This window comes from Lissotriton helveticus, chromosome 7, assembly GCF_964261635.1.
Source record: "Lissotriton helveticus chromosome 7, aLisHel1.1, whole genome shotgun sequence".
In the NCBI taxonomy this organism is placed as follows: Eukaryota; Metazoa; Chordata; class Amphibia; order Caudata; family Salamandridae; genus Lissotriton; species Lissotriton helveticus.
In genome coordinates, this window is record NC_136068.1 from 627,774,954 (window position 1) to 627,798,855 (window position 23,902).

General features: G+C 43.7%; 1 protein-coding gene across 1 annotated transcript in view; it reads right to left on the reverse strand.

Moving 5' to 3' along the window:
• The window catches only part of CCDC42 (coiled-coil domain containing 42), a 257,302-nt gene that overhangs the window by 159,594 nt on the left and 73,806 nt on the right, over positions 1-23,902 (reverse strand). The window contains exon 4 of the mRNA XM_078650622.1: positions 548-652. Coding sequence (XP_078506748.1) covers positions 548-652 — 105 coding nt within the window. The remainder of the gene's footprint in view (positions 1-547; positions 653-23,902) is intronic.

The following is a 23,902-nucleotide window of genomic DNA, read 5'->3' on the forward strand; positions in this document are numbered from 1 at the left end:
TAGATGTCGTTCCAACCTTATGAATAGTATAATTTACTATTCCAACTCCAGCCTGCGCAACAGTAAGGAAGGTGTTGGAATAGTAAATTACACTATTTCTTATGTAGCAGCGCCATCGAGAGCAAGTCAATCTAATGACTTGTGATGTAAAGACATTGCGTTGTAACAAAGCGGTTGTTGTAATGACCGCGTTGTAAAGGTAAAGAGATGTAACAACCATGTTGTGAAGGCTGTTTCCTGGTATATATACTAGCCTAACTCCAATCCAAAACCATTTGAAAACTAATAAAAACTGTTTAAATACGCTATTCTGACTACAGTCCACCAAACATTAGGAAAACTGCATATATTTTGGGGGAGCCATGCTCAGATGTATTCTTGCTCTAATATAGCAGACATTGGGCAACGTACCAAACAGTTAAACTGCATGATGTGAACTTTAACAAATCCCTATGCACAAATACAGTTAAATGGTCCTGTTCAACCCTGGTGTTCAAGGCGTGTACTCATTTAATCATTCAGCAAATGGTCCAGCGAATCATGTTACCTTTATAAACTGGTCGAAGTTCAGGAGGTATTCCTTCATGAGAATCTCCTTCTTCTGCAGCTCATCCCAGCGCTGATTGAATTGCTCAATCTTTATGCCGAACTCCTAAAGAAGAACAAAAAGAACCCTTACAGTTGCTTTCCAGATGTGGACTGTCCAACTGCTCTTCTCCTAGCCAACTGTTTACCTATGCTGTGAAGCAAGACCAAAAACTGCGGGAGCCACTCCTGCCCTGCAGCCGGGAACCCTTATTGTTGGAGCAGCGGGTTCATAGGGCACTGTCTTAAAGTAGAGGCACGCTATGGTTCCTGGACTTAAGACATGGGCAACCACGGCCCGTGCAGGTAAGAGTGGTGGAACCGGGTGCGGGGAAATTTCGACAGACGACAAGGGAACATTTATTATTTATTTAATTTTCCTTGCAGTCGTCTGGTGAATCCCCCCACAACCCGACATGCTCTTACCTGCACGGGCCACGGCTAGACATGGGTGCAGCCATGGACTGGCTGGATTGAGGTGAACCCAAGTAAATAGTAGCTCAGTTTTTGTAATTGTGATGCCTAAGTCAGATGGATATTCCGGTCCCTCACTAATACTAATGCTAACACTAATACTAATGGTAGTATAACACTCATAGTAATTAGGGCCTAGTAATTCCCTTATAGTACTTGGCCTACTTACACTCACATAAGACAGAACCTCTACAGGTCATGTCTATCACCTAGTACAGATCCAGTCCACAGCAACAAACCACCCATCAACGCTTGAACATGTGTGGAACAACTGAAGAGATCTGCCACATACTACTGAACAATGGCCGTGGCGTAATACAGGCCCCTGAGGTGCGGGGGCCTGAGCTTCAGGGTGCCCGCTAGCACAGTACTCTGTTTTGAGAGCGCCTGATTAAATCTGGAGCAGGGGCCCCTCCATGTACCTTGCACAGGGGCCACCTCAAGTTTCGTAAAGCCACTGAACACTGCCCCCCCCCCTCTCCCACCATTGCCCGTCCCAGCTAACAACATACTAAGACAATCTCTTCCTCCAACTTATGCCCACTTTGGACCTTGAACAAGAAAAACTCGGAATAGACAACACAGGGCCATATGTAGGTGGCCAAATACCGGTCGGTAACGGCCGATTTCGGCCGTTACCGACAGGTATTTTGATTTTCAGATGTAGGTGGCCAAAATATTACCGATTCTGTATATTTACCGAATCGGTAAATTTACCGAATCTGTAAATTACCGATTCGGTAAATGTACAGAATCGGTAATATGGGATGTAGGTGGCACTGGAAACAGTGCCACAGGCACTTAGGAATTCGTTATTTACCATGAAATATGATGGCATGGTAAATAACAAATTCCTGTGTACATGCACATCTGTGCATGTACACCTGTGCCATGTGGCACACAGACATGCCCTAAGGGCATGTATGTGTGTCACGTGGCATACAAGCCAGAAACAGGGTGCAACAGGGTGTCAAAGTGACACCCTGTCCCCCTTGTAAAATCGGTAATTTTACCGAATCGGTAATTACCGAATCGGTATTTGCTATTGAATCCTATGGGCTTCAAGGCCCATAGGAATCAATGGCAAATACCGATTCTGTAATTACCGAATCGGTAATTACCGATTCTTACCGATTCGGTAATTGTTACAGGATAATTACCTACATGGCATTTACCGAATTGTAAATACCGAATCGGTAAAATTCGGTATTTACGATTCGGTAAATGCCATTTACCTACATATGGCCCACAGTGCCTTAACAGTGGCCTGTGGACTGTGATCATACAGGGTCCTGCAGAGCTGATCAAAGCTGCAGGCGTTCATCAACTTTGGCCGACTCTCACAATTCTTCATTTTCGCACGGCTAAGCAGCTCCGTAGTCATCACGCACAACATGGAAAACTTCCCGCATAGGATCAAAACAAAGACAACACTCTTCCAACCACATTCCCCTCCATGGTGTAGCATATTACCCATGTAGGCACGCACTTTAGCTCCCCACATATGGCTAAGAAGCGCTATCTAAATGTTACAATACAATACTCACTGTGACATTGGACTCAGGTTGCACCTCACTGATGAGGTCCAAATAGGGTAAAACTGGTCTGAGGTTGCTTAATTTCTTGCCAAGAAGGGACCTTAGCTGGCACTTTGGGATGGACTGTTCCTGTTAAAGCCAGATCAAATCTCTTTCTAGAGTGGCACAGCAGGCAAAAAGATGAATTGGAATATAGCCCTAGTAATTTCCAGTGTCTGAGATTAATTCATGTATTCCGGCCATCAGTTTTTTTGTTTATCTAAGATCAACCCAATCAAGTATCTTTAGACACATTATTGCCATGGCAGCAGACAAAAGAGAGGAGAACTTTCAAATTCTCATATCTAGGTTAATGCGTAGCACTTAATATTGCACAGGGGACCTCGTCCCCAGCAGTGTATGTTTAGGGACGAAAGAGGAGGCCATGATTAGCAAAGTGTCATCTGTACAACACATTTTCCTAACAATGGCATTTCTTGCTTCATACACAGAAGAACTGAAAAAGCAACAGAGGTGGATCTGAGCTGATCCAGATGCATAAGTTGCTTACTTGTGAGTACAGTTCCAAGCATTGATGTCTTTTATAGATTCTCGTGCATGGATATTGTCCAACATCAAGCCAGGAACACTCAGCATCTTGTGTTCAATAAAGCACTTCCATAATATTACTCACAGTCATGGACAAAATGTAGCCTACCCACCTCCCTCCCTACAAATATAGAGCCTCTAAGAAGGAGGGGAAGGTGGGTCATATTTTGAATCTATGAAATTTGCAAATGGCGGTGAACTCTAGTTACAGGTCAGTAACTTTCTTTTCTCCAGCACTGGATCTATCATAGATTCACATGGTGGAATTTGGCTAGCAAAGCAATACGCATAACAAAGTGGTAGGAGGAAAAGAGGCTCCCCTTTATTAAATAAGTTAAGCAGCATCACCTGTCCCACAGACGAACCAGGTCTGGATTGGACATCCAGGCAGTGATGCTTTGCAAAGGAGTTTGTAGTCCTCCATCTTGCTGCTTGCAAAAGTTGAGAAGTTCCAGCAAAGAGAGCTATAGTAGCTCCCACACCTCTGGTTGAGCGAGCTATTACACTGGGGGCTAGTTGAAGTCCCACCTGAACATAAGCCTGAGTGATACAAGAGGCAATCCAATGACAAATGTTCTATTTTCAAAGTGTCTTTTTCTTGTTGCTTTGACCAAAGTCCCCAAACAGTTGATCAGAGTACCTAAAGTTCTTTGTCTTATCTAGATAGAACTGTAGACATTGTTTAACATCCAGTGAGTGTAACAACTTTTCTGCTAGCAGGCTGGATTAGAAGAAATGCTGGAAGGCAGATCTGGTTACTCAAATGAAATAGGTGCAACCCTTGGAATCATTCTCTGAATAACTTGTCAATATAGAAACATAAGAGGGGTCTTTCGTAGACATACTTGTAATATGCTGTTTCTCTCCATCAACGTTTTCAACAGCGAAATGTATGTCTTCAGTAACAGATGCTTCATCAATGCATAATGAACCAGCTTCAATGGGGCTTTCATTAATGCTGCCAGCACAGTGTTGCACTCCCATGAAGATGGAGTTAGCCATTAGAAGAATAATACAGAAACGTTGTCTCATGATTCTGTCATAATCCCTGGTTGAAATCAATTTAGACCTGGCCTACTTTCTGAAGATAAGTAGCTATCTCTGAAAGATGGCGAAAGACAGACTCTTATTACATATATATTTTAGACCAGATCTGATTAAATGAATCAAACAAGGAGGGAAGTAATGTGGAGCCATTTTAAATCAATCCAACTGATTAGATCAAGCCAACTTCATGAATTTGATCCATTTTAATGTATATGTCTTAAGTACATAATTTATACATTAGTTGCTTATTTAAGGCGTTTGCATAAGTGTTGTGTATCCCAGGCACATACTCTGCAAAAATGTCTGCTTTGTATCTAATTGTCCATAATCAGAGGCATTGAGCTTTCCTGTACAGCTGTAAAGACTTTGGGGCATATTTACTAGCCTCTATCACCTTATTTACAAGGCGGTATTAAGCCCTTTCATGCTATGCTTATAATGAAAGTGGTAGGCAATGGATGTTGCGGTGGGCGTTCCGCCGCAACACCCATTGATTTTGACGCTGCCCCATAATTACAAGGGTAGTGTATATATGGGGCAGCGCCAAAATTAAGACCAAGGAAAACCTGGTCTCAATATGGCGAAACGAGGAGAAATGCTTTATTTCTCTTCGTTTTTGCAGTTTTTATGTGTGCTGCATTCTGCAGCACACATAGAAACAGCAAAACGCCATGAGTCATTGTTTATGTGCAGGAATGTGTCCCTTCTTGCACATATGCACTCATTAAAAAAATTACAATTTGCAACTTATATGTGTCCTGCACAATGCAGAACACAAAGGAGTTTCTGGATTGTTTATGTGGACACCTTCCTGCACATAAACAATCATTCCCTCAACACAGGCACCCTTGCACGATGGTGCAAGGGTGCATGCGTTGGCGCTAGACAGCTGAATTTAGCGCCAGTGCAGGGAGAAATGCAGGGGTGCACCATATTATTGTAAATCCGGTCCATCCCTGCGTTTTTAAAGTAACGGAGCGCAGTGTTACCTATTTTGGAGCTAACCCGTGCTCCGCAACTTTTGTTGTAAATATGCCCCTTTGTCCCTTCATGTTTTCTTCAATAAAACGCTGTTGTATTGTCAGTATGAATATCACCAGCTTGTTCTCCATTAGAGACCGAAACGATTTGAGTGCTAACCTGACTGCTCATAGTTCCGGCAGATTTTGTATATTTACAATATACCCATTGATCTGACTACGTTGACTGTCTAGATGTGTGGAGAAAGCCATGAATGGGGAACAACGGAGAAGACTCCAGCAAGTAACTCTTGCTTTAGAAAGGTAAAGCACAATATACCCATTGAAGAAGACCATGAATGGGGAATAACAGATACGACTCCTGGAAGTAACTCTTGCTTTAGAAAGGCGAAGCACAATATACCCATTGGAGAGGACATGAATGGGAAATACCAGATACGACTGTTCCAAATGACACTTGCGCTAAAAAGGTCAAGCACTTTCACCCCTCTTTACAACCGTCCCATTGTTTTACAACATTGTTGATACTAGTAGTAGAACTCGGACCTCTTCTACGATTCCTAGCTGTTTGTTTGAACCACACTCAAACCAAAAACACCCTGAGCGAACACCTTGGATAATGAAAATTTGAATCCTTATACTTGCCAAGCCCTTAAATTACTTTCCCTTTTTTCATTCAGCCCACACGCTCTCAATCAATCACTAATGCCATATAAGCTGGAGAAATCATGAGTCAACTCATATTAAGATTAGTCAAGCTCAGAATCTCTTGAAAGCATCCGTAAAAAAGTTCAAACACAATACCCTAGAAGAATTTCCCGACACCACATTTGCTGATCAATACCATAGCGACCGGCATGGGAAGCTACACAACGACCTCTTTTTCTTCTCTCATAACATCTGATCCTGGACCGACATCTTCCTTACTACACTAATTGTCACATCATTTTGTAGCATCTCACATGCCTACAAGCTCAAAATTGCTCCCTCCCCTACCTCAACGGATCAATCACCAACCCCATATACAATAATGGTAAAATAATGATTCAATCCAATGACTCCTGTCTATCATTATTCGACCACCTGTTCCATTCCCTACTCCTTGCCTTCACCAGAGGCCAACCTGCCTTGTCCATCAACACACAGACAAACACCACATACACTACTCAATCTCCATCTCCATCTCAAACACTCCCCTCAACCCCTGTAACACTTATAGCCCCTCATCTCAGCCCGCCATTCATAAGAGCTGACACTCTTATTCCACCCCAAGCCCCATCCTGGAACATTTGGAACATCTGTAAGACCACCCTCCCTACAGAGGCTGCATTCTTTGAGATGCCGCCAGCTCAACGCCACCTCCTACACACTGGGCTGACTCATGTTCACATGGCCGGAAAAAAACCTCCTCTCTCAACACTCACAAACTCACAACATAACTCTTTTCCACAAAAACCTCCACTACTCCCCTCCTCGTTCTGCTACACAAGAAGTACTCTCTATATCTACCGCATGCCCACTTCTGGCTCCATCACGCTCACTTGATTATCATTACCCGACACTGCCCAGCCCTCTACCTACACACCGCTCTCAACCTCACTGACTTTAATCCTCATGTCGCTTCTTGCTTCACTCTCTCTTCCCAATCACTTTCGACTCTCCCCAACAGCCACTCCTCTTCACCTCCCCCACACCTCAAAATGTCCTCCCGTAAATATGAATTCCTTCTGGGACTTCTTAACTCCCCTTACGCAACCCACACACTTATCTTGTTAAGCAACTCTACCTCAACCCATTCGCCCTCGACCCTCAACTACTACAACTTCTCCCCACCACTATCAAATTATGAAGCACCCTCCCCTTCCATCCACCCTTGTCTACTTTAGCCCCCTTTCACTCGTCCAATACCATCACTTACAACCAACATACCTCGTCTGCCACTATACCCTCCACCCCACAATATGATACTTTCCCACACCACCACACCGTCCCCTCCTCCCTAATCTACAGTACAAATAGAACTCTCATCACACATTGTCCTCCCAGACAACCACCCTTCTGCCCTCCCATGTCTACAACTCTCTATCACCATTGTCACCCCAAGTCACCAAGATCCCACCTCGCAGACACCCCATGCACCCTTGATCCACCTCACATACTCCACTCTCCCCATACCACGTTCCTTACCCCACACCACATTTGCCGTCTGTTGCAAATGAGTTATAGAAGTGGTATCTTCTGTCCACCCCTTTCCCTTTGGCCCCAGTTGGTATTCCTTAAGCGAAGCTGACAGTAGAATGTTGGTGCTTTTGTCAGTGAGGAGAGTGGATGGCTAATAAACCAGTCTCAACTTATCAGGCGTCTTGTCACTTCATTTGGAATTCTTACACTGGCGACGGATCTGTGCAGGGGGCAGCCTTAGCCATCTCCCCTTTGTGTGCTCTCTCCACACGAAGAAAAGGAAGAATGGAGGAAGAGAAAGAAGAAGAAAAAATATAAAGAGGTACTGTTGTATGGAAGGCAGTCCTTAATGCGAGCTATAGAGGATGTGTGTGAACCTTGCAAGAATATAGAAAGGACTGAAATATCATCGAGCATTCTGCGTGTCAAGGAGCAGAAAGAGAGCATAAGACTGTTTTTGAAAAAAATAAAAAATTCAAAGAGAGGAACACAGCGTCGGGGTAGTAAACCGATACCTTATGTAAGAAATTATACTGGAAGTGTGCGCTAGTCCTGAGCAGCGAGGAAGAAGCGCAGTGTGACTCTTGTGAGATTTAAGAAGTTGATGGGAGAGTGATACAGAAGGACAATATTTACAAAGTGCCACGTTTATTCGACCCTGCCGGGGCAACGTTTACCTGATCGTGGGGAGTGTCAACAGAAAGTGCAGTCAACCGGTATCCAGGCCGTCAGGGAGAGGAGTTGCGAGGTGACTCCCAGAGGTCGGGTTTTTGGGTCGGCATACAGGTGGCTAATCCCTGTCAACGTCGTCACTGGGTCGAGGAGTCTGTTGGATCCCTGGGGCCTCATTTATGAGGCCGTGCGTCACTTTTACGCTGCCGGTGCGTCACTTTTTGTGACGCATCGGCGGCGTAAAACATGCCTCCTGTTGCGCACTATTTACAAAGTGAAGCATCTAAGCAGATGCGTCACTTTGTAAACCCCTGCGCTACATTATACCTGTGTCAGGTATAATGTATGCAGAGGGGGCGTCCCCCCGCAAAAAGCCTCGTAATAGTGACGCAGTGAAATCTGCGTCACTTTTAGGACGCTGATGCGTCAAAATCTGGCGCCTGCCGCACAGCAGGCGTAAGACTGACGCAAGCCCTTTCACATGGGGCTTTCCCCATGTGAAAGGACGCATTGCTGGAGTTGCGTCACCTTTGTGACACACTCCAGCAATGCGTCACTTTTGCGCTTACAGATACGTCAGAAATACTAACGTATCTGTAAGTCCTTGCGCAATGATGCGTCATATTGTAAATATGACGCATCATTGGGGTTGCAAGGAGGTCGCAATGAAAAGTGACGCATCGCTGTTTTCTCGCAGCGATGCGTCACTTTTCATAAATGAGGCCCCTGGTGTCCAAGGGTGTCAATCAGGCCGGCGGTGTGTGAGGCGAATCCTGTCAGCGGCTGCAGCGTTTCTCTCAGCTCTCGTCAGTCAGTTGGGAAGGTCAGCTGACTAACCGGATCTCAGGCGTTCCCGGCGCACCAGTCACTTTAGAGCCGGCGTGTCAACCAGGAAGCAGGGGTGTCGGGGACAACGAGTTATCAGGATCTGTTTTGGGTTAGTGGTAATGTCAAAAGGCGCAAGGGATGCAGATGCCGTTTTAAGGAACAGCTAAGTCGCCCTGACTGATGGATTTTTGTCTTCAGATACGTACAAGGTGGTGAGTGCACTGCATGTGACACGAAGTCTGTTAGCGAACTGTTGGGGCAAGGAACTGCAACTTTTCATGGAACCTGCATAAGAATTTGTTTCAAAAAGCGTGTGGGGTTGTAATTTTCTTGTTCCCTATTCCATGTATTGTGTGAAAAAAAGAAAAGAAAAGTAGAAGTGAAATACTTTATTGTTGAACCGTCCAATCCAACCTGTTATTGTATGCCATTTCAGTTTACCCTCGCCTTATAATCACCCTTCCACATAACTATGGCGGCAGCAAGCATGAGCCAACCCCCGCCGTTTTTAAACGACATAGGTGAACCAGAAATCAGCTGGAAGGAGTGGGTGAAGTTGTTTGAATCTTACCTAATAGCGGTGGGGGGGTGAGAAATACAAAGCAGAAAGGAAAAAACACATATTACTACACAATTTGGGAATACAGGGGCGCAAAGTGTATGAGTCACTGCCCATGCAGGAACAGGATGGGGAGTTGGAAGGAGACATAGATGTTTATGAGCAAACCATGAGTAAACTGGAAAAACATTTTGGCGATAGGTTAAATGTAGTATTAGAACGCCACAAGTTCTTTAAAAGATGCCAAGGAAAACAAGAATCAGTGCAGAATTACATTGCATCGCTATGGGGTCTTACTCAACTATGTGAGTTTGGTAATTTAACTGATTCCCTCATAAGGGACCAACTTGTGAGGTGCACTAACAACCTACGCATCCAAGAGAAATTACTGGCAAAAAATCCAGGGTTAAGGGAAGCCATCGAAATAGCTAAGTCAGTGGAACATACTGCTAGATGTATCAGAGAAATGAAACCTTGTAGCGAAGTTGTGGCTTCTATAAATGATGAGGAGGACCGGAGTGAGGTGTACAAGGTGAAGTTAAAGGAGAATAGTAACATCAGAGGAGAGAGCAAAGAAAGGGGTCCCAAATGCTACAGATGTGGCAGGAATAATCACTTTGCTACCTATTTCCAATGCCCTGCCAGGTACGTTGCCTGTAAAAAAATGTAACAGGAGAGGGCATTTTGCGAGAGTATGTAGAGATGGGGAACTACATAACAGAGATCAGGAGAGGAACATGGAGAGGTTCACTAATAAGGAAGTTAAGTACATAGAGCAGAGAGGCAGTAAGATAATCTTGCAAGTAAAGGATCTTAATGGTACCATAAACTCCATATACCCAAAGTGTGATGTGTTCATCGATGGGAAGTGTGTAGATATGTACGCTGATTCATGTTCGCCATTCACCTTATTGAACAAAGATGATTTTGTGTCGATGGGAAATTGCAGTGTTAATGAACTAAAAATGCCTAATATTTCCCCTACAGGATACAACAAAGGACTTATACCCTTGTTAGGCATGAAAAATGCACAGTTGCGTTTTAAGGACAGAGAGACTTATGGAACAGTGTATGTGGTGAAATCAGGGTCCAATCTTCTGGGGTGGGTCCACCAGAAAGAGCTGGGTATCATCTTAGACCCTAATAGCGTAGAACAAGTTTTGCTCACAGATAGGTCCATAAAAGGTGAAAACATTTGTGATGAGTTCAGTCAACTATTCAAAGAGGAGCTGGGGTGTTTGCACAAGTTTCAACATAGGATCAAGTTAAAATACAATGCGAAACCAGTTGTACATAAATTGCGCCCTGTGCCACATAAGCTAAAAACTCCTTTGGAGGAAGAGTTGCGCAAGCTGTGCGACCTGGACATTATCCAACCTATCAGCTGCTCAGAATGGTTGGCCCCAATCGTTATCGCAGCCAAGTCAAGTGGGGAAGGGATTCGTCTCTGTGTAGATTTGCGCAGTCTCAACGACAATATATGGGTGGAACTGATGGAGTAGAGTTCATCTGCAGTCAGGCATTGTTTTATTTTTCTGTGCTTCAGACAGATTGCATTTAAATTGCCATGTACATTTTGGTGCAAGTTACAAACATGGCACATGAAAAACATGAAAGTGAGGCCTATTCAGTCTGAAATTCTTTTGCTGAATTAACATGTGTTTTTTTGCAATGTAGAGAAAAGTGGCCTTTTTAGCTTTGAAGATTAATAGAATGTTCTCTTCTCCCAGCTCATCCCTTGCCAATCTAAATTTAATATTCCTGTCTTAATAGACTTTGACTTGTTGCATATTTTGATAAATATTTTCAGTTAATAACACCTCTTTTTATAATGTGTGTGAATTAATAATGCACAAACACTACACAGAGGGCTAAATGCTTTTTTGCATGAAAAGCTATCTAAAACACTAAAGCATGTTGCTGTGTGTGTTGTATTAACTGTGTGCGCTGTATTAACTATGTGTGCTTTTAAATTTTACACTAAAGCATGAAAATGCTATGTTGCACATTTCACATTTATTTTGCATGTTGTCATAAATCATAGAAAAGCTGCTTTTCACTAATAGCTTGGCTAGGTAAACATTTATAAGGGGTATTAGTATGAGGGAGGGAAACATAATGGGCTGATTTACATGAAATTAATATTATCTTTGTGTTTGTTTTATTTTTGGGGCCTACAATTAAATGGCTGCCTGTGAATCCAGCAAGGCTATGGCTTACATTAAAGAGAAGAGAGCATGCACAGACTGTACCAGCTTTCCTAAAGGAGTCAAGGACACTTTGAACTTTGTACATTCTTGTGATTCTGCCAATGTACCAGTGTTAGTTAAAAGTGTCCATCTGACTACGCTGTGGAAGGAAGAGAATTAGAATGAAACATTTTTCTTAGTAAATGTTGCAAATGTTTATAAATGTAGTTATTCATGTATGCTTCTTTTGTTAAAACTGGTAAAGTCAGGATTGTAGAATGAGTCAGGGTATTGAGAACTCATGCCATCATGACTGACCAATCACGTACAGGTTTTCCTGAAAGATGCTACATCTTTGTGTAGTCTGCCAATAATTAGGGTATAAAATAATGTCCTCTCTGGATGGGGGCTGGCTTTCTCAGCTCAGCTAGCTTCTATGGGTTAGGTACGAGAAACGTCCCAGGAGATTGCTGAAGGGGAGGTGCGTCCGAGGAGATTCAGGGGGAGGTTTCTTGCTTCCACGTCATATCTTGGCACTGCAGGCCACATTCCTTTGAGGCCTGTGAAGGGCGGGCTGTCTCCCTCCTTTTTGCTCTTTAGACACAGAGATGCTCAGACCAGCAACAGATAGAAAGGCTCTTTAGATGCTAAACTTTAAGTTTATGCTTTGACTAATTAATTAGGTCTGAAAAGATTTATTTGTCTTATGCATTTATTTCTCTTAATGGGAGATTTTTGCCAACTATTTAATTATTGATTAGCTTTGCAAGACTATTTTTCATGGAAACTCTTTAAGAATTTTGACTAATATTTTGCGCCACATTTTCTTTCCTACATGTTATGCTTATATGCAGACTGTAATGTGTTCTTTATTAATGCTATTTTTCCTGTTCTCCAAATTCTGTAACCTGATTGATATTTTACTAATGAATAAAGGGTCAGAGAAAAACTTAACTTTTGACTAGAAAATAAAACCCTTTAAATACTCAACAACTCTCTTTATTGGCTTGAAATAATAAATTGCATTTTTGACTGTTCAGGTTTATTTAAATCTCCTGAAGGTAATACATGGTGTGAAGGGCCCACCACCTTTTGAGCGGTAAATTAGAGGTAGCATGAGGGTTTTGCATTGAGAAACTACCAGAAGAAATTACCGCCCCATCAGAACGACATCCTTTGCCTATAATAAATGAAATGCTAAGTACCATGGGTCCTGCAAAATACTTTAGCGTGATAGATCTCTCCATGGCTTATCATCAGATTGAACTTCACCTAGAGTCGAGACCACTCACGGCGTTCATCACCCCAGTAGGGGCTTTCATGTTTAAAAAGATGCCTTTTGGACTGGCGTCTGCAGCGGCCATTTTTCAAAAAGCTATGCAGAAGATCTTAGAAGGAGTCGAACGCACCACGTGTTTTCAAGATGACATATTGGTCTATGGTCAAACTGAGGAGGAACACGACAGAGTAATAAGACAAGTCTTCAGAAGACTCATGGATGCGGGCCTAACTGTGAAAAAAGGGAAATGCTAAATAAAAGTAAAAGAAGTAGAGTTCTTGGGACATTCGATATCAGAAAATGGTTTCAGACCAAAGAGCAGTTTAATCCAGGCAGTGAAGGAGGCTCCCAGTCCCAAGAATAAAGAGGAATTAAAGTCCTTCCTGGGACTTATGGAGTACACGTCTGAGTACGTGGACAATTTTGCTGCCAAGTGCGAACCGATGAGAGAGCTCTTGAAGAGGAACAGAGATTTTATATGGAATGAGGAACATGATGCGGTGGCGAACTCATTAAAGGACGAGTTGATAAACTTACCTGCGTTAGGTACCTTTGACGCACTCTAGAAGACCATACTGGCTACTGATGCGTCCAACAGTGGCCTGGGGGCAACCTTGATTCAAAAGGATGGGAAGGATGAGAAGATCATCGCCTTTGCATCTAGGAGTCTCACAAACCCGAGAGGAATTACTCGGTAATTGAAAGAGAAGCCTTGGCCTGCTTCTGGGCCATAAGACACTTTAAGTTTTTTCTGTGAGGCTTAAGATTCACCATCCGAACAGATCATAAACCCCTCACGTTCGTATTTTCAGTGAAGGGTCTAGAAAATTGCACTCCTCGAATCAGCAGGTGGATTTTGGGACTGGAACATTACAATTTCAAAGTAGAATATTTCCTATCGAGGTCACCATTGCCAGGAGTGGAGACTACTGATGAAGCTCTTGACAGTCCCATATTAATGATGGAGATACCTGCGATCACGGAGAAGGAATGGGAGGAGAATATGAAGAAAGACAAGGAGTTAATTACCCTAAGAGACTACATGGAAAAAGGATGGCCGAATAAGAAGAGTGAACTTGAAGCCAGCATTGAGGATTTCTGGGAAGTCAGGAATGAATTAAGTGTCATTGGAGGAAGAATCTATCGCAACAACAGGGTGGTACCACCCAAGGATCTCAGGATGAAGGTCATTGATTTGGCACATGAAGGCCATCTGGGGCGTAGCACGACCAAAGCCAGGTTAAGGACTAGTTTCTGGTTCCCCAGGATGGATGCTATGGCTGAACAACTCGTAAAGGAATGTGGGGCGTGTGCCAGGAGTGACAAATCTAAGGCAGTGCAAAAAGCACCTTTATCTCCACTAAATGTGCCAACTAAACCATGGAACAAGTTGGCCATGGACATCATTGGACCAATGCAGGATTTAGGAGAAAGAAAGAGATTCATGATAGTCCTGATCGACTACACTACACATTGGATAAAGCAGAAGTTCGTTCACAGTGTCACCACCAAACTGGTGATAGAGTTTTTGGATGATGTTTTCTGTGAAGAGGGAATACCTGCGACCCTGGTGACCGACAACGGGGTACAGTTCACCTCAGAAGAAATGCAAGACTTCCTCAAGGTAATAAACATAAAGCATGAAACCACGGCTTTGTATTGCCCGAAGGCAAATGGCTTAGTGGAACGCGCTAACAGGATCATCAAGGAAAATATCCAGTTAGCTGATATAGGAGGTACACTGAAGAAATGTCTGTGGGCATACCACACCTCACCTAATAAGGTCACAGGCATATCACCTTTTGTGGCATTGCGTGGTAGGGAACCTTGCACAAAATTTAATCCCAGTTGGTTAAGTGGGGGCGAGGCTAGAGAAGTGGATCGGGAGGAAGTAGGAGAAAAGACCAAGCAACACCAAGACAACTACAAACAGTGGTATGACAAAAAACACGGTGTGAAGTGTGGCAAGTGGGAGGTAGGTGACATGGTACAAGCCAGGAAGAGCAATAAAAAGGGGGCCACCCAAAGTAAATACTATTCACCTTGCAAAATTGTCAAAGTGTTAAAAAATGTGGTCCAACTTGAAAATGGTCAATGGTGGAGTTTTGATAATATTGTAAATGCACATGTGTAAGTTCTGTTTCCTGTTTACCTTTCCAAGGTCCCTTCTTTAATTTCCGTACTCCCATAACCTGGGATTGGGGGATTTCATGGTCATCCTTATGTAAGGGAGACGTGTTGCAACTGAGTTATAGAAGTGGTATCTTCTGTCCACCCCTTTCCCTTTGGCCTCAGTTGGTATTCCCCAAGTGAAGCTGACAGTAGAATGTTGGTGCTTTTGTCAGTGAGGAGAGTGGATGGCTAATAAACCAGTCTCAACTTATCAGGCGTCTTGTCACTTCATTTGGAATTCTTACACTGTCCTCGTGCAATATCGCACAACCTCTACAAAAACAACATATCACATCACCAATGGGTACAATGAAATACCACTCATAACCATCCTTAGACGACAAATGATTATCATATTGCACCACATTCCATTTCTCTGCAGACCTTAGAATACACACTAGATAACTTCACCACAACATTCTCCCATCTTGATATCACTATTTCCCACCTAAGAATCAGGCTATTTACCACATTTGACTCTCTATTTCCCCTGCAAAAGGCACATTACCCCAGATATTCAATAAAAAGGAGCAGTCACCTCGCTTGCCCCAAAAGCGTCACTCCTCACCTCTCCCAAGATGACATTGCTAACCTATTGGCAAACTACAATGCCCCAAAATTATCAACCCCCCTATTGTCAATACCCTAGACAACTCAAACCTACACCAAATTCCAATTATCTCTCTGAATCGATCCAAACACCTGGCTTCCCCAAAGCAGACACTGGCGAACAAAAATATCCTCTCTATTACTACCAAAAACCCTGTACACTCCTTACACCAAACCATATACATCAGTCCTGTGTTGCATGCTTCATATATGCAGGTCAGCAATGGAACACAAGCATGACATTTCTGACACTCTTACATATTATAACTTAGACCCCTGATTCTCATTGAGAACTGGTTCAATGACACATACCATACCATACTTGACTTTCTGCTTCCTCCGAACTATCCATCACAAATGACAGAGTAGGTAGAGTTGAGTGCGGGGTGACTGCTATCTTCAGACATGCCCTACAATGCAGGGAGCGTCGCAAAGACACTTTTTCCACATTCCAGTGCCTAACCTTGGAACTAAAAGTACAACACAACTCCCAGTTCAGAATTAATGTAATCTATCACCCCCAGGTAACAACTCGACTGTGACCGAAGAATACATTGAGTGCACAAGTGACCAATCAACACAAATCTACAAAGCAATCTTCCTCGGTGAGTTTAATCTTGACTGGGGCAACACTGATGATTCTTCAATCAACCAGCTTATTACCTTCCTCTCCAAAAACGAACTGGCACAACACAACTTTAAGCCAACGTACAAGAAAGGCTCCTTACTTGATCAAATGATCTCCAAAGACGACCTGCTCTCAGTCAACATACTCATTCTGGTAGGCTGGTCCGACCACTTTCTTATTCCTTTGCATTACAAGTCTCTCACACCGTGACCAGAGGCCAACCGAAAAAGAGGGACCTCCGGGTTTAGCGACATCAAGAACATTAACATCACCACATTCAGCAAATCTCCAATTAAGATACTTCCCCCCATTAGTCCTGCCTCTGATGTCAATGCCTTCACTGCCCGCTGCTTCAACAATCTCTCTGTTTTGCTTGATTAGAAGGCCCCATTCTAAATCTAAAACAAAAGGCAAACACTATCTGCTCCTTGGTTCAATAAGGCCCTGTACAAGGAACAAAAACCCTGAGAACTGTATATAAAAAATACAATACAAAGGCATTTGTAGAGCATGCAGCTACATCCTGAGGGACTGTCCGGGCACCAATGGAAACAGGCGCCTTCCACCATTAATCTGGCATGCCTCTGCAGTGCAAGATCAGTTTACCATTGGCATATATTTCACAAGAAATCAAATCACTGCAGATCCCTTCTTGACTTAGCCAAGAATCCACCTAAACAACTCTTTGATTCGATCAAAACAGCCACCAGCCATCTCATGCCCTCTTCCCCCAAAACTCAATGATCCCTCTAAGAAAGCAGAAGAATTTGTACAATTATTGATCGCCAAGTCACCCCACTTCTCAAAAAACCCTCAGCAGATGCGAATGACCTCAATAACTTTCACCCTATACCCAACTTACCTTTTCTTCAAAAAAATAATAGGAAAATGTGTAGTGGAACAACACACCCAACACATCAAGGACAATAACCTTCTGGACAAATTCCAACCCGGCTTTAATCAAGCATGCAGTACCGAAACAGTATTGCTTCAGGCTGTCAACGACTTTCTTCGGGTCCTAGAGTTGGTCATCCCCTGCCTCCTTATTCTCCTTGACTTGTCAACAGCTTTTGATACAGTAAATCACCTTAGGCTGCTTCTGGACACACTAAAAAATGGATGGGCATTGACATTGGTGTCCTAAAATGATTGAATCCTTCCTCGTGGGCAGGTCACAGAGGATTAAAATTGACGCCTGTCTAGCTTTACCAAAGGTCCTCGATCAAGGAGTACCACAGGGTTCAATCCTTGCTCCTGTCCTGTTCAACCTTTATCAAAACTCTGGGAGTCCTACTAGGGAAAGGCTGGGACCCTATACTATCAGTATGCAGACAACACCCATCTGACCTAAAGGTTGCACCCAACAAAGGACTTCTCCTATCTTGCCAACACCTTAAAGTCCGTCCAAGACTGGATGACCTCTCACAACCTAAAACTGAACTCATTCAAAACTGAATTTCTCATCTTCTCTTCAAATTCACCAACACTGATGCAATCCTGGATGGGCACATTCAACATCTTCGACAGCAAACCCACTATCGTTGACAGCGCCACGTTTCTGGGAGTTACTCTGGATCGACTATTGTAATTCTATTTTGACAGCTCTCCCCAAGACCCACCTCACCCTCTAAAATGAGTTTTAAATTCAGCTTCAGCCTTCATCTACCGGCTCAAAAGAAACAACCATATCTCACCAATTCTTGTCACTCTTCGCTGGCTCCCCATTGATTCCAGGACGATACATAAGACTGCCTATATCATTCACAAGGCCTTGCATAGAACCCCTCCTAGCTACCTAGCGAACACATTCAAGCTTTCAAGAGGCACCAGACAATTGCGAAATGCTGAGGCTTTGTTGTTGAAGCCACCGACCCTTACAAAGGAACGATTCATGGCACAACCCTTTTCGGGTAGTGAGACTGGAATATGGAACGCCTTGCCCACAAAACTACGTACTGCCACCTGAAAGCCCTTCTCTCGCAAAGATATTTTGGCTAGCGGTCCCCTTAGCCAATCTCCCCCAAGATAATCTACCCACACTGAATCCAACGTCATTACTCCTGTCTTACCTCATCTTGCTGCTACTACCTTCACCACCTACCTCCGCTTATAATCTGTAAATAATACGTGTCAAAACAATCAAATGTTTCGTTCTGTCCCCCTGTGCCTTTTGTAATTATTGTAACTAGTAATTATTTGTAACTTTGTATCTCTTGTAATCAAACCTGTTTTATTGTCAAGCCCTCCAACACCTTTGGGTAATGTCTGTGCTGCGTAAAACTGCATAAGTAAATAAATAAACACATAAATACACGTGTAAGATGTATGTGGATGGGAGGTCACCTTCTCCAATAACTACACACCACTGACATGCATATTTTGTAGGTAGGCTTCCCAACCTCTAAAGGAAGCATCTCTCATGGCTGTGGCCTTACCAGTGTCTGTCCTGCAACATTTGCCATGCCAGAGAGCTGATTTCATTTGAAACAAGCCTAGGACTTTGTCATCCCATCCCTCCTGTCTCTGCCTCCACTGCTTCCTTAACTCCTCCTGGACTTGTCTTAAGCAACACTGTGGCAAAAGGTGAATGCAGGAAGACAAGCAACTATTTTAATCTTCTTACAGTGGCAACTCGATGACCTTGAAACTGTGGCCAGTGCTATTAGCTTCTGACCTCTCTCCATTGATGTTTACACTTTCCCTTTGTCTGAAAGTATTCTGGCTCTAGAAAAATGACAGTCTGTTGTTGGTAGCAGTATGTATTTTTGGTAGTGGACAGGCAGACCGAATTAAGAGAGAAGTTAAACTGTTTTTGAACTGCTTGTTTGGCAATGTTGAACATAGGTGCTGTTATTACCAATCATTCAGATATGTGTAAATCAATAACTTGTCCTTGAAAAGTTGTGCTGCAACTGAAGCCATATACTCTGTAAAAATATGTGCAGCAGCTTTTAGACAAAATGTAAGAGTCTTGAATTGTATTGTCATCCATTTATCATAAATCAGAGAGGTTTTTTGATTAATGGGGACACTGAAACTGCATCTTCAAGACCTACAGACGCTAGGAATTCACCTTTCACCATGGCTGGAAGAACGTTCTGTAAAATCCCCATGCAAAAGCTTTGTTTCTTGCGGCACCTGTTGACAAGTCCAGAACAGGTCTCCACCCCCCATTCTGTTTCAATGTGATGACAAATTTGGAATAGAATCCTTGTTGTTTTGGTTTTTTGGCACCTCCACTATAGTTTCCTTTTGAAGTAATGGCAATATCTCCTTGTTTACATGGAACAGGAGTAGATGACCAACCTTTTTCAGTGGTATTAAAGGAGGTTTCTAACACAGGGCATGACTCTTTTCCACAGGGTCCTGCACCCAGCTATCCGATGGCAAATCCTGCCATCTCTTTGCAAATTGTTGACTTCATCCAGTTAATAACAAGGAATGTTGGGGAGCCGAACCCATACTTTACTGGAGTCATGTTCGCTTTCATTGGTTCTGAGCTCTAGAGGTCTGGTTACGTCTTCTTCTCTGCAAGGATCAGCCCAACCTCTTGCTGTCTTTGAATCTGGTCATAACTCAATGACCTGCAACCTTCTTCTTCTTCTTGTCTGCATGTATGAAAATTGTCTCCTTGACGATAGAATCCCCTCTGGAGGGAAGTTCGCTTGAATGATGAATATCGATGACGTCGCTGTAAAGAACCTAGAGACTATGCTGGATCCAGATTGTCTTTGATGGATTGCAATATGTCTTCCACATTTGCCTAATATATTTTCACCATCTAATGGTAAATACATTATTTTCAATTTGTTTCCTGGTCTGAACAAAGTGCTCTTCAACCAGTCATACCTCCTCAGAGCAGTGGTGCTAACAATTTGACTGAAACTTAGTGTAGCTGAACCCATCCCGAGCAGTTAAAGAGAGGCAAAGGCTAATTCACCTTCCTCCAAAATGTATAACTCCTGGTTTTTGTTTTTATCCTGTATTTTTTTTCCAGAAAAGGTGCAACTTCATACCATAAAAACCTGTGGTATCGAGCTACAAAGGTGGTGGTATCAAGCTTGAGGACTCTGCTAACGCATTCAATCTTTTGTCTACTGTAACTCAGGTTCTACCTGCTCTATTTATGGGAAGTATGAAGGGACTTGATAGGTTTGTTGACTTTACCTCCGATGCAATTGACTCGACTGATTCAATCCCAAGGCCTTTTTTAGAGTTTGATGGACAGGATCCTCCATCACAAATGTGGCGATGTCCCGTCCACCATCAAAACGGGACCTTAGTTTGATTTAATAAGGATGCGTTAATGGATTCCAGTGCTTTGTTCTTCTCATGCTGCATGTTTTCTGATGATGAAGAAAAAAGTTTCTTACCAGTAACTTTAGCTCCTTGGCATTGATATCTTTCATAGATTCACATGATTAAATATTCCCTGTTGTTTGGCTGGGAAACAGTGATAGACAATGTTATACAGCAGTGTGCCCAGACTCAAAGGAACATTGGAAATAGCCATTGACCGTGTGTAGCCTATCAACCTAATTACATCACCCGAACTTTGGCCACTCAAAAGGGATAGACACCCATCTCTACTCCCCACAGAGGCTACAACATCTAGATTTTTTTTCTGAGCTCATCAGAGGTGATATATGTTACAGGGCCTCATTAATGGGGAGGAGGGCAAGTTACAAATGAGTATATGATAATACTCAGGCAAAAAAACTGTGGTTATATTTAAGTAACTTTTTCTTCTTCAGCATTTCGTGTTTCATAGATAAGATATAGATTATCATACAAGCAATATAAACATATGTACACATAGCAGAAGAGATTTAAGTGGAATACCCTATGCGGAGAGATTATAAAGTGTAGCTTTTCGATTGCCATTCATGTTTGGGACTACATGTCAATGCGAATAGTGTTTGACAAAAATGTGTGTGGACTTCCAAATTGCCACTATAAATATCTCTTTCAAATAGACTCACGAAAAAATGCAGCCATCGCACCTATTCCTATTTTGAAATTGTTGGACCTGGGATTACCAGACTACATAGGGTAGCTTGGCTCAGAGTAGGAAGGCCTAACCAAAAGACATATGAGTAAAGCTTGCGTCTCACCCTTCAGTAACTCAGCATCCATCCACTAGAAAAGAAAGACACTACACCAGTGTTAGGAAAATACGAATGATTTTATAAAAGATCTTTAGATTCTCTCAGACTGTCAGCAGAATAAAACTTTATCACAGGAAATATTTCTACGTTTGATTATTCGTGGCATACATAAAGCTTACATTACTCCAATTGATTTCATTGTTCCCACATTGGAAATGTTTCCACACATACCCTGTCAGCTTAACTTATCAGCAAAAATATAAGAGTCTAATTGAGGTAATCAGTTAGAATAACACGCTCCTCTAAAGAAGCCAGATTGTACATTACCCTGGGGTACTCTTAGGCAACAGTAGCTGGAAATTACAGGCGTTCAGTTAATGGTTCCCTCAATAGTACACTTGTACACGGTGCTAATTAGCGGTTTATCTAGAAGAAGATGAGACAGGAAGGTCATTTCATCACATCACATTCCCAAAATAGCATACTCTAACTCTGGGATGGTCTGGATATTTCGGTAACACCTCCCAGACCTCAACTATCTGCACCACGTTATTCCCTAAATTCTAACCCTGCTTACTCCTGAATCGGTGCTATGCCTTGGTCTCCAATAACTGATACTTGTGCTCGAAAACTCTCTCTCATTAATGACAAGCAGTCTTTAGGAGGAACCAGCCCGGTGCTTAAAGGACACTGTTCGTGATGCGGTAAGTCTGGTTTGGCGAGCTCGTAGGTTGAAGGGTCACTGACTAGGCCTTTTTCTCTGTCACAATGTGGGCCCGGATGCAATCTTCTCCACCGCCCCCATCATTCGGATTCCCCAGCTTACTTCCGTGTTGTGGCTCTGTCCCTCAGTTTTCCCGTCAGCGCCGGCTCCGTTCTTCCTGTCAGACGCACGCTCCACTTCCCGCTGGCTTAACTCGCCGTACTTCTCTCCGTAGGGCCCAGGGAGCGCTCGATGAAGTTTCCGTGTTCCTCCTCCGGCTGGCGCCACACACGCAGGACTCCGCCTCTGTCCGGCCCCTTCTCTGGCGTCACCCCGCCTCTTCCCACGTTGCTGCAGTCTGTCTCATGGGGTTTTCCTCTGCTTCCGTTGACCTTGCGAGGCGCCTGCTGTTCTACGCTTCGCCTTCACCGCAGGGGGATTCCACGCTGAGTGAGCTAACAGCTGACTTCAGAACTTCCACACGGTGAGTGTACTTTCCGCTTTCAGTGTCGGATCCTCGCTTTTCTCTCACAGCGCGTCCTCAGCATTCGAGGTTCCGAGCTGGTGAGATGAAGGCCCACAGCCCGACCAGATAGCGCTCTATACACCGTATGAGAACAGAGTCCAGTAACACCACAGGTTATGATGACTCTTCCAAAACCAGTCGTTACTACTTTTAGGAATCACGGACCAGTTTCCTTCCGTTATCCCGACGTTAGGTTGCCATGACCATTATTTTCCAAGAGGGATCATGGAGCGATTGATAGTGCCACTCTGGCAGGGCTTGGTCAACAGAAGGGGGGTCACGTCATCACAGTAGAGCTGCCGGCCCTTGAGACGATCTTGCTCCTCACAGTGCGCCTTCCTCCCCTCACAGCTGCCTCACTCCTCACCAGGTCCAGCCCAAGTTCTCTGGTCACCCTAAAATGGCCGCCCTTGTCCTGTCCTTTTATAGTCTGACCTCAGGCTGCCAGAACCAGCTGGAAGGTTCCAGAGTCCCCCTATACTGTTCTATGAGCCCCTTCCCTGAGGTAAAACAGTTATGGCAGTTGCTGGCCACCATTTTGTGTAGCCAAACTTGCCCTAGGAAGGGAGGGATTTCCAGGCCTATGAGGTACTATACGCCCATGGAGCACCTAACCCCCAGGACAACACCAAAAAGTTCCAGTGGACATAAAAATGAAGGGAATTGAAGGGCAAAAAGGGGACAAAAATAAATAAATAGTTAGGAGGGACCACCCAAAGGCTGACAGGTCTAACACGCGTCCCCCTCAGCTGAAAGTGGGGAGAGCTACCCAACCCCTTGGGAGTCCTCTTCACTAAGGCGGAAATACCTAGAGAGACTGTCTGCATTGGCGTGGTCCACTCCAGGCCGATGTTCCACCCGGAAGTCCATTCCCTGTAGGGAGATGGACCATCTCAACAGCTTGGGATTCTCCCCCTTCATTTGCATCAGCCAACGAAGGGGTCGGTGGTCAGTCTGAACCAGGAAGTGCGAGCCAAACAGGTATGGCCGCAACTTCTTTAGAGCCCAAACCACTGCAAAGGCTTCCCGCTCAATTGCACTCCACTTTTGTTCCCGGGGAAGCAGTCTCCTAGACAGGAAGACTACCGGCTGATCCAGACCCTCTTCATTGAGTTGCGATAACACTGCCCCAATACCATGCTCTGATGCGTCTGTCTGGACAATGAACTCCTTGGAGAAGTCCGGGGCCCTCAGGACCGGTGCTGCACACATTGCTTGTTTCAGCTTCTCAAAGGC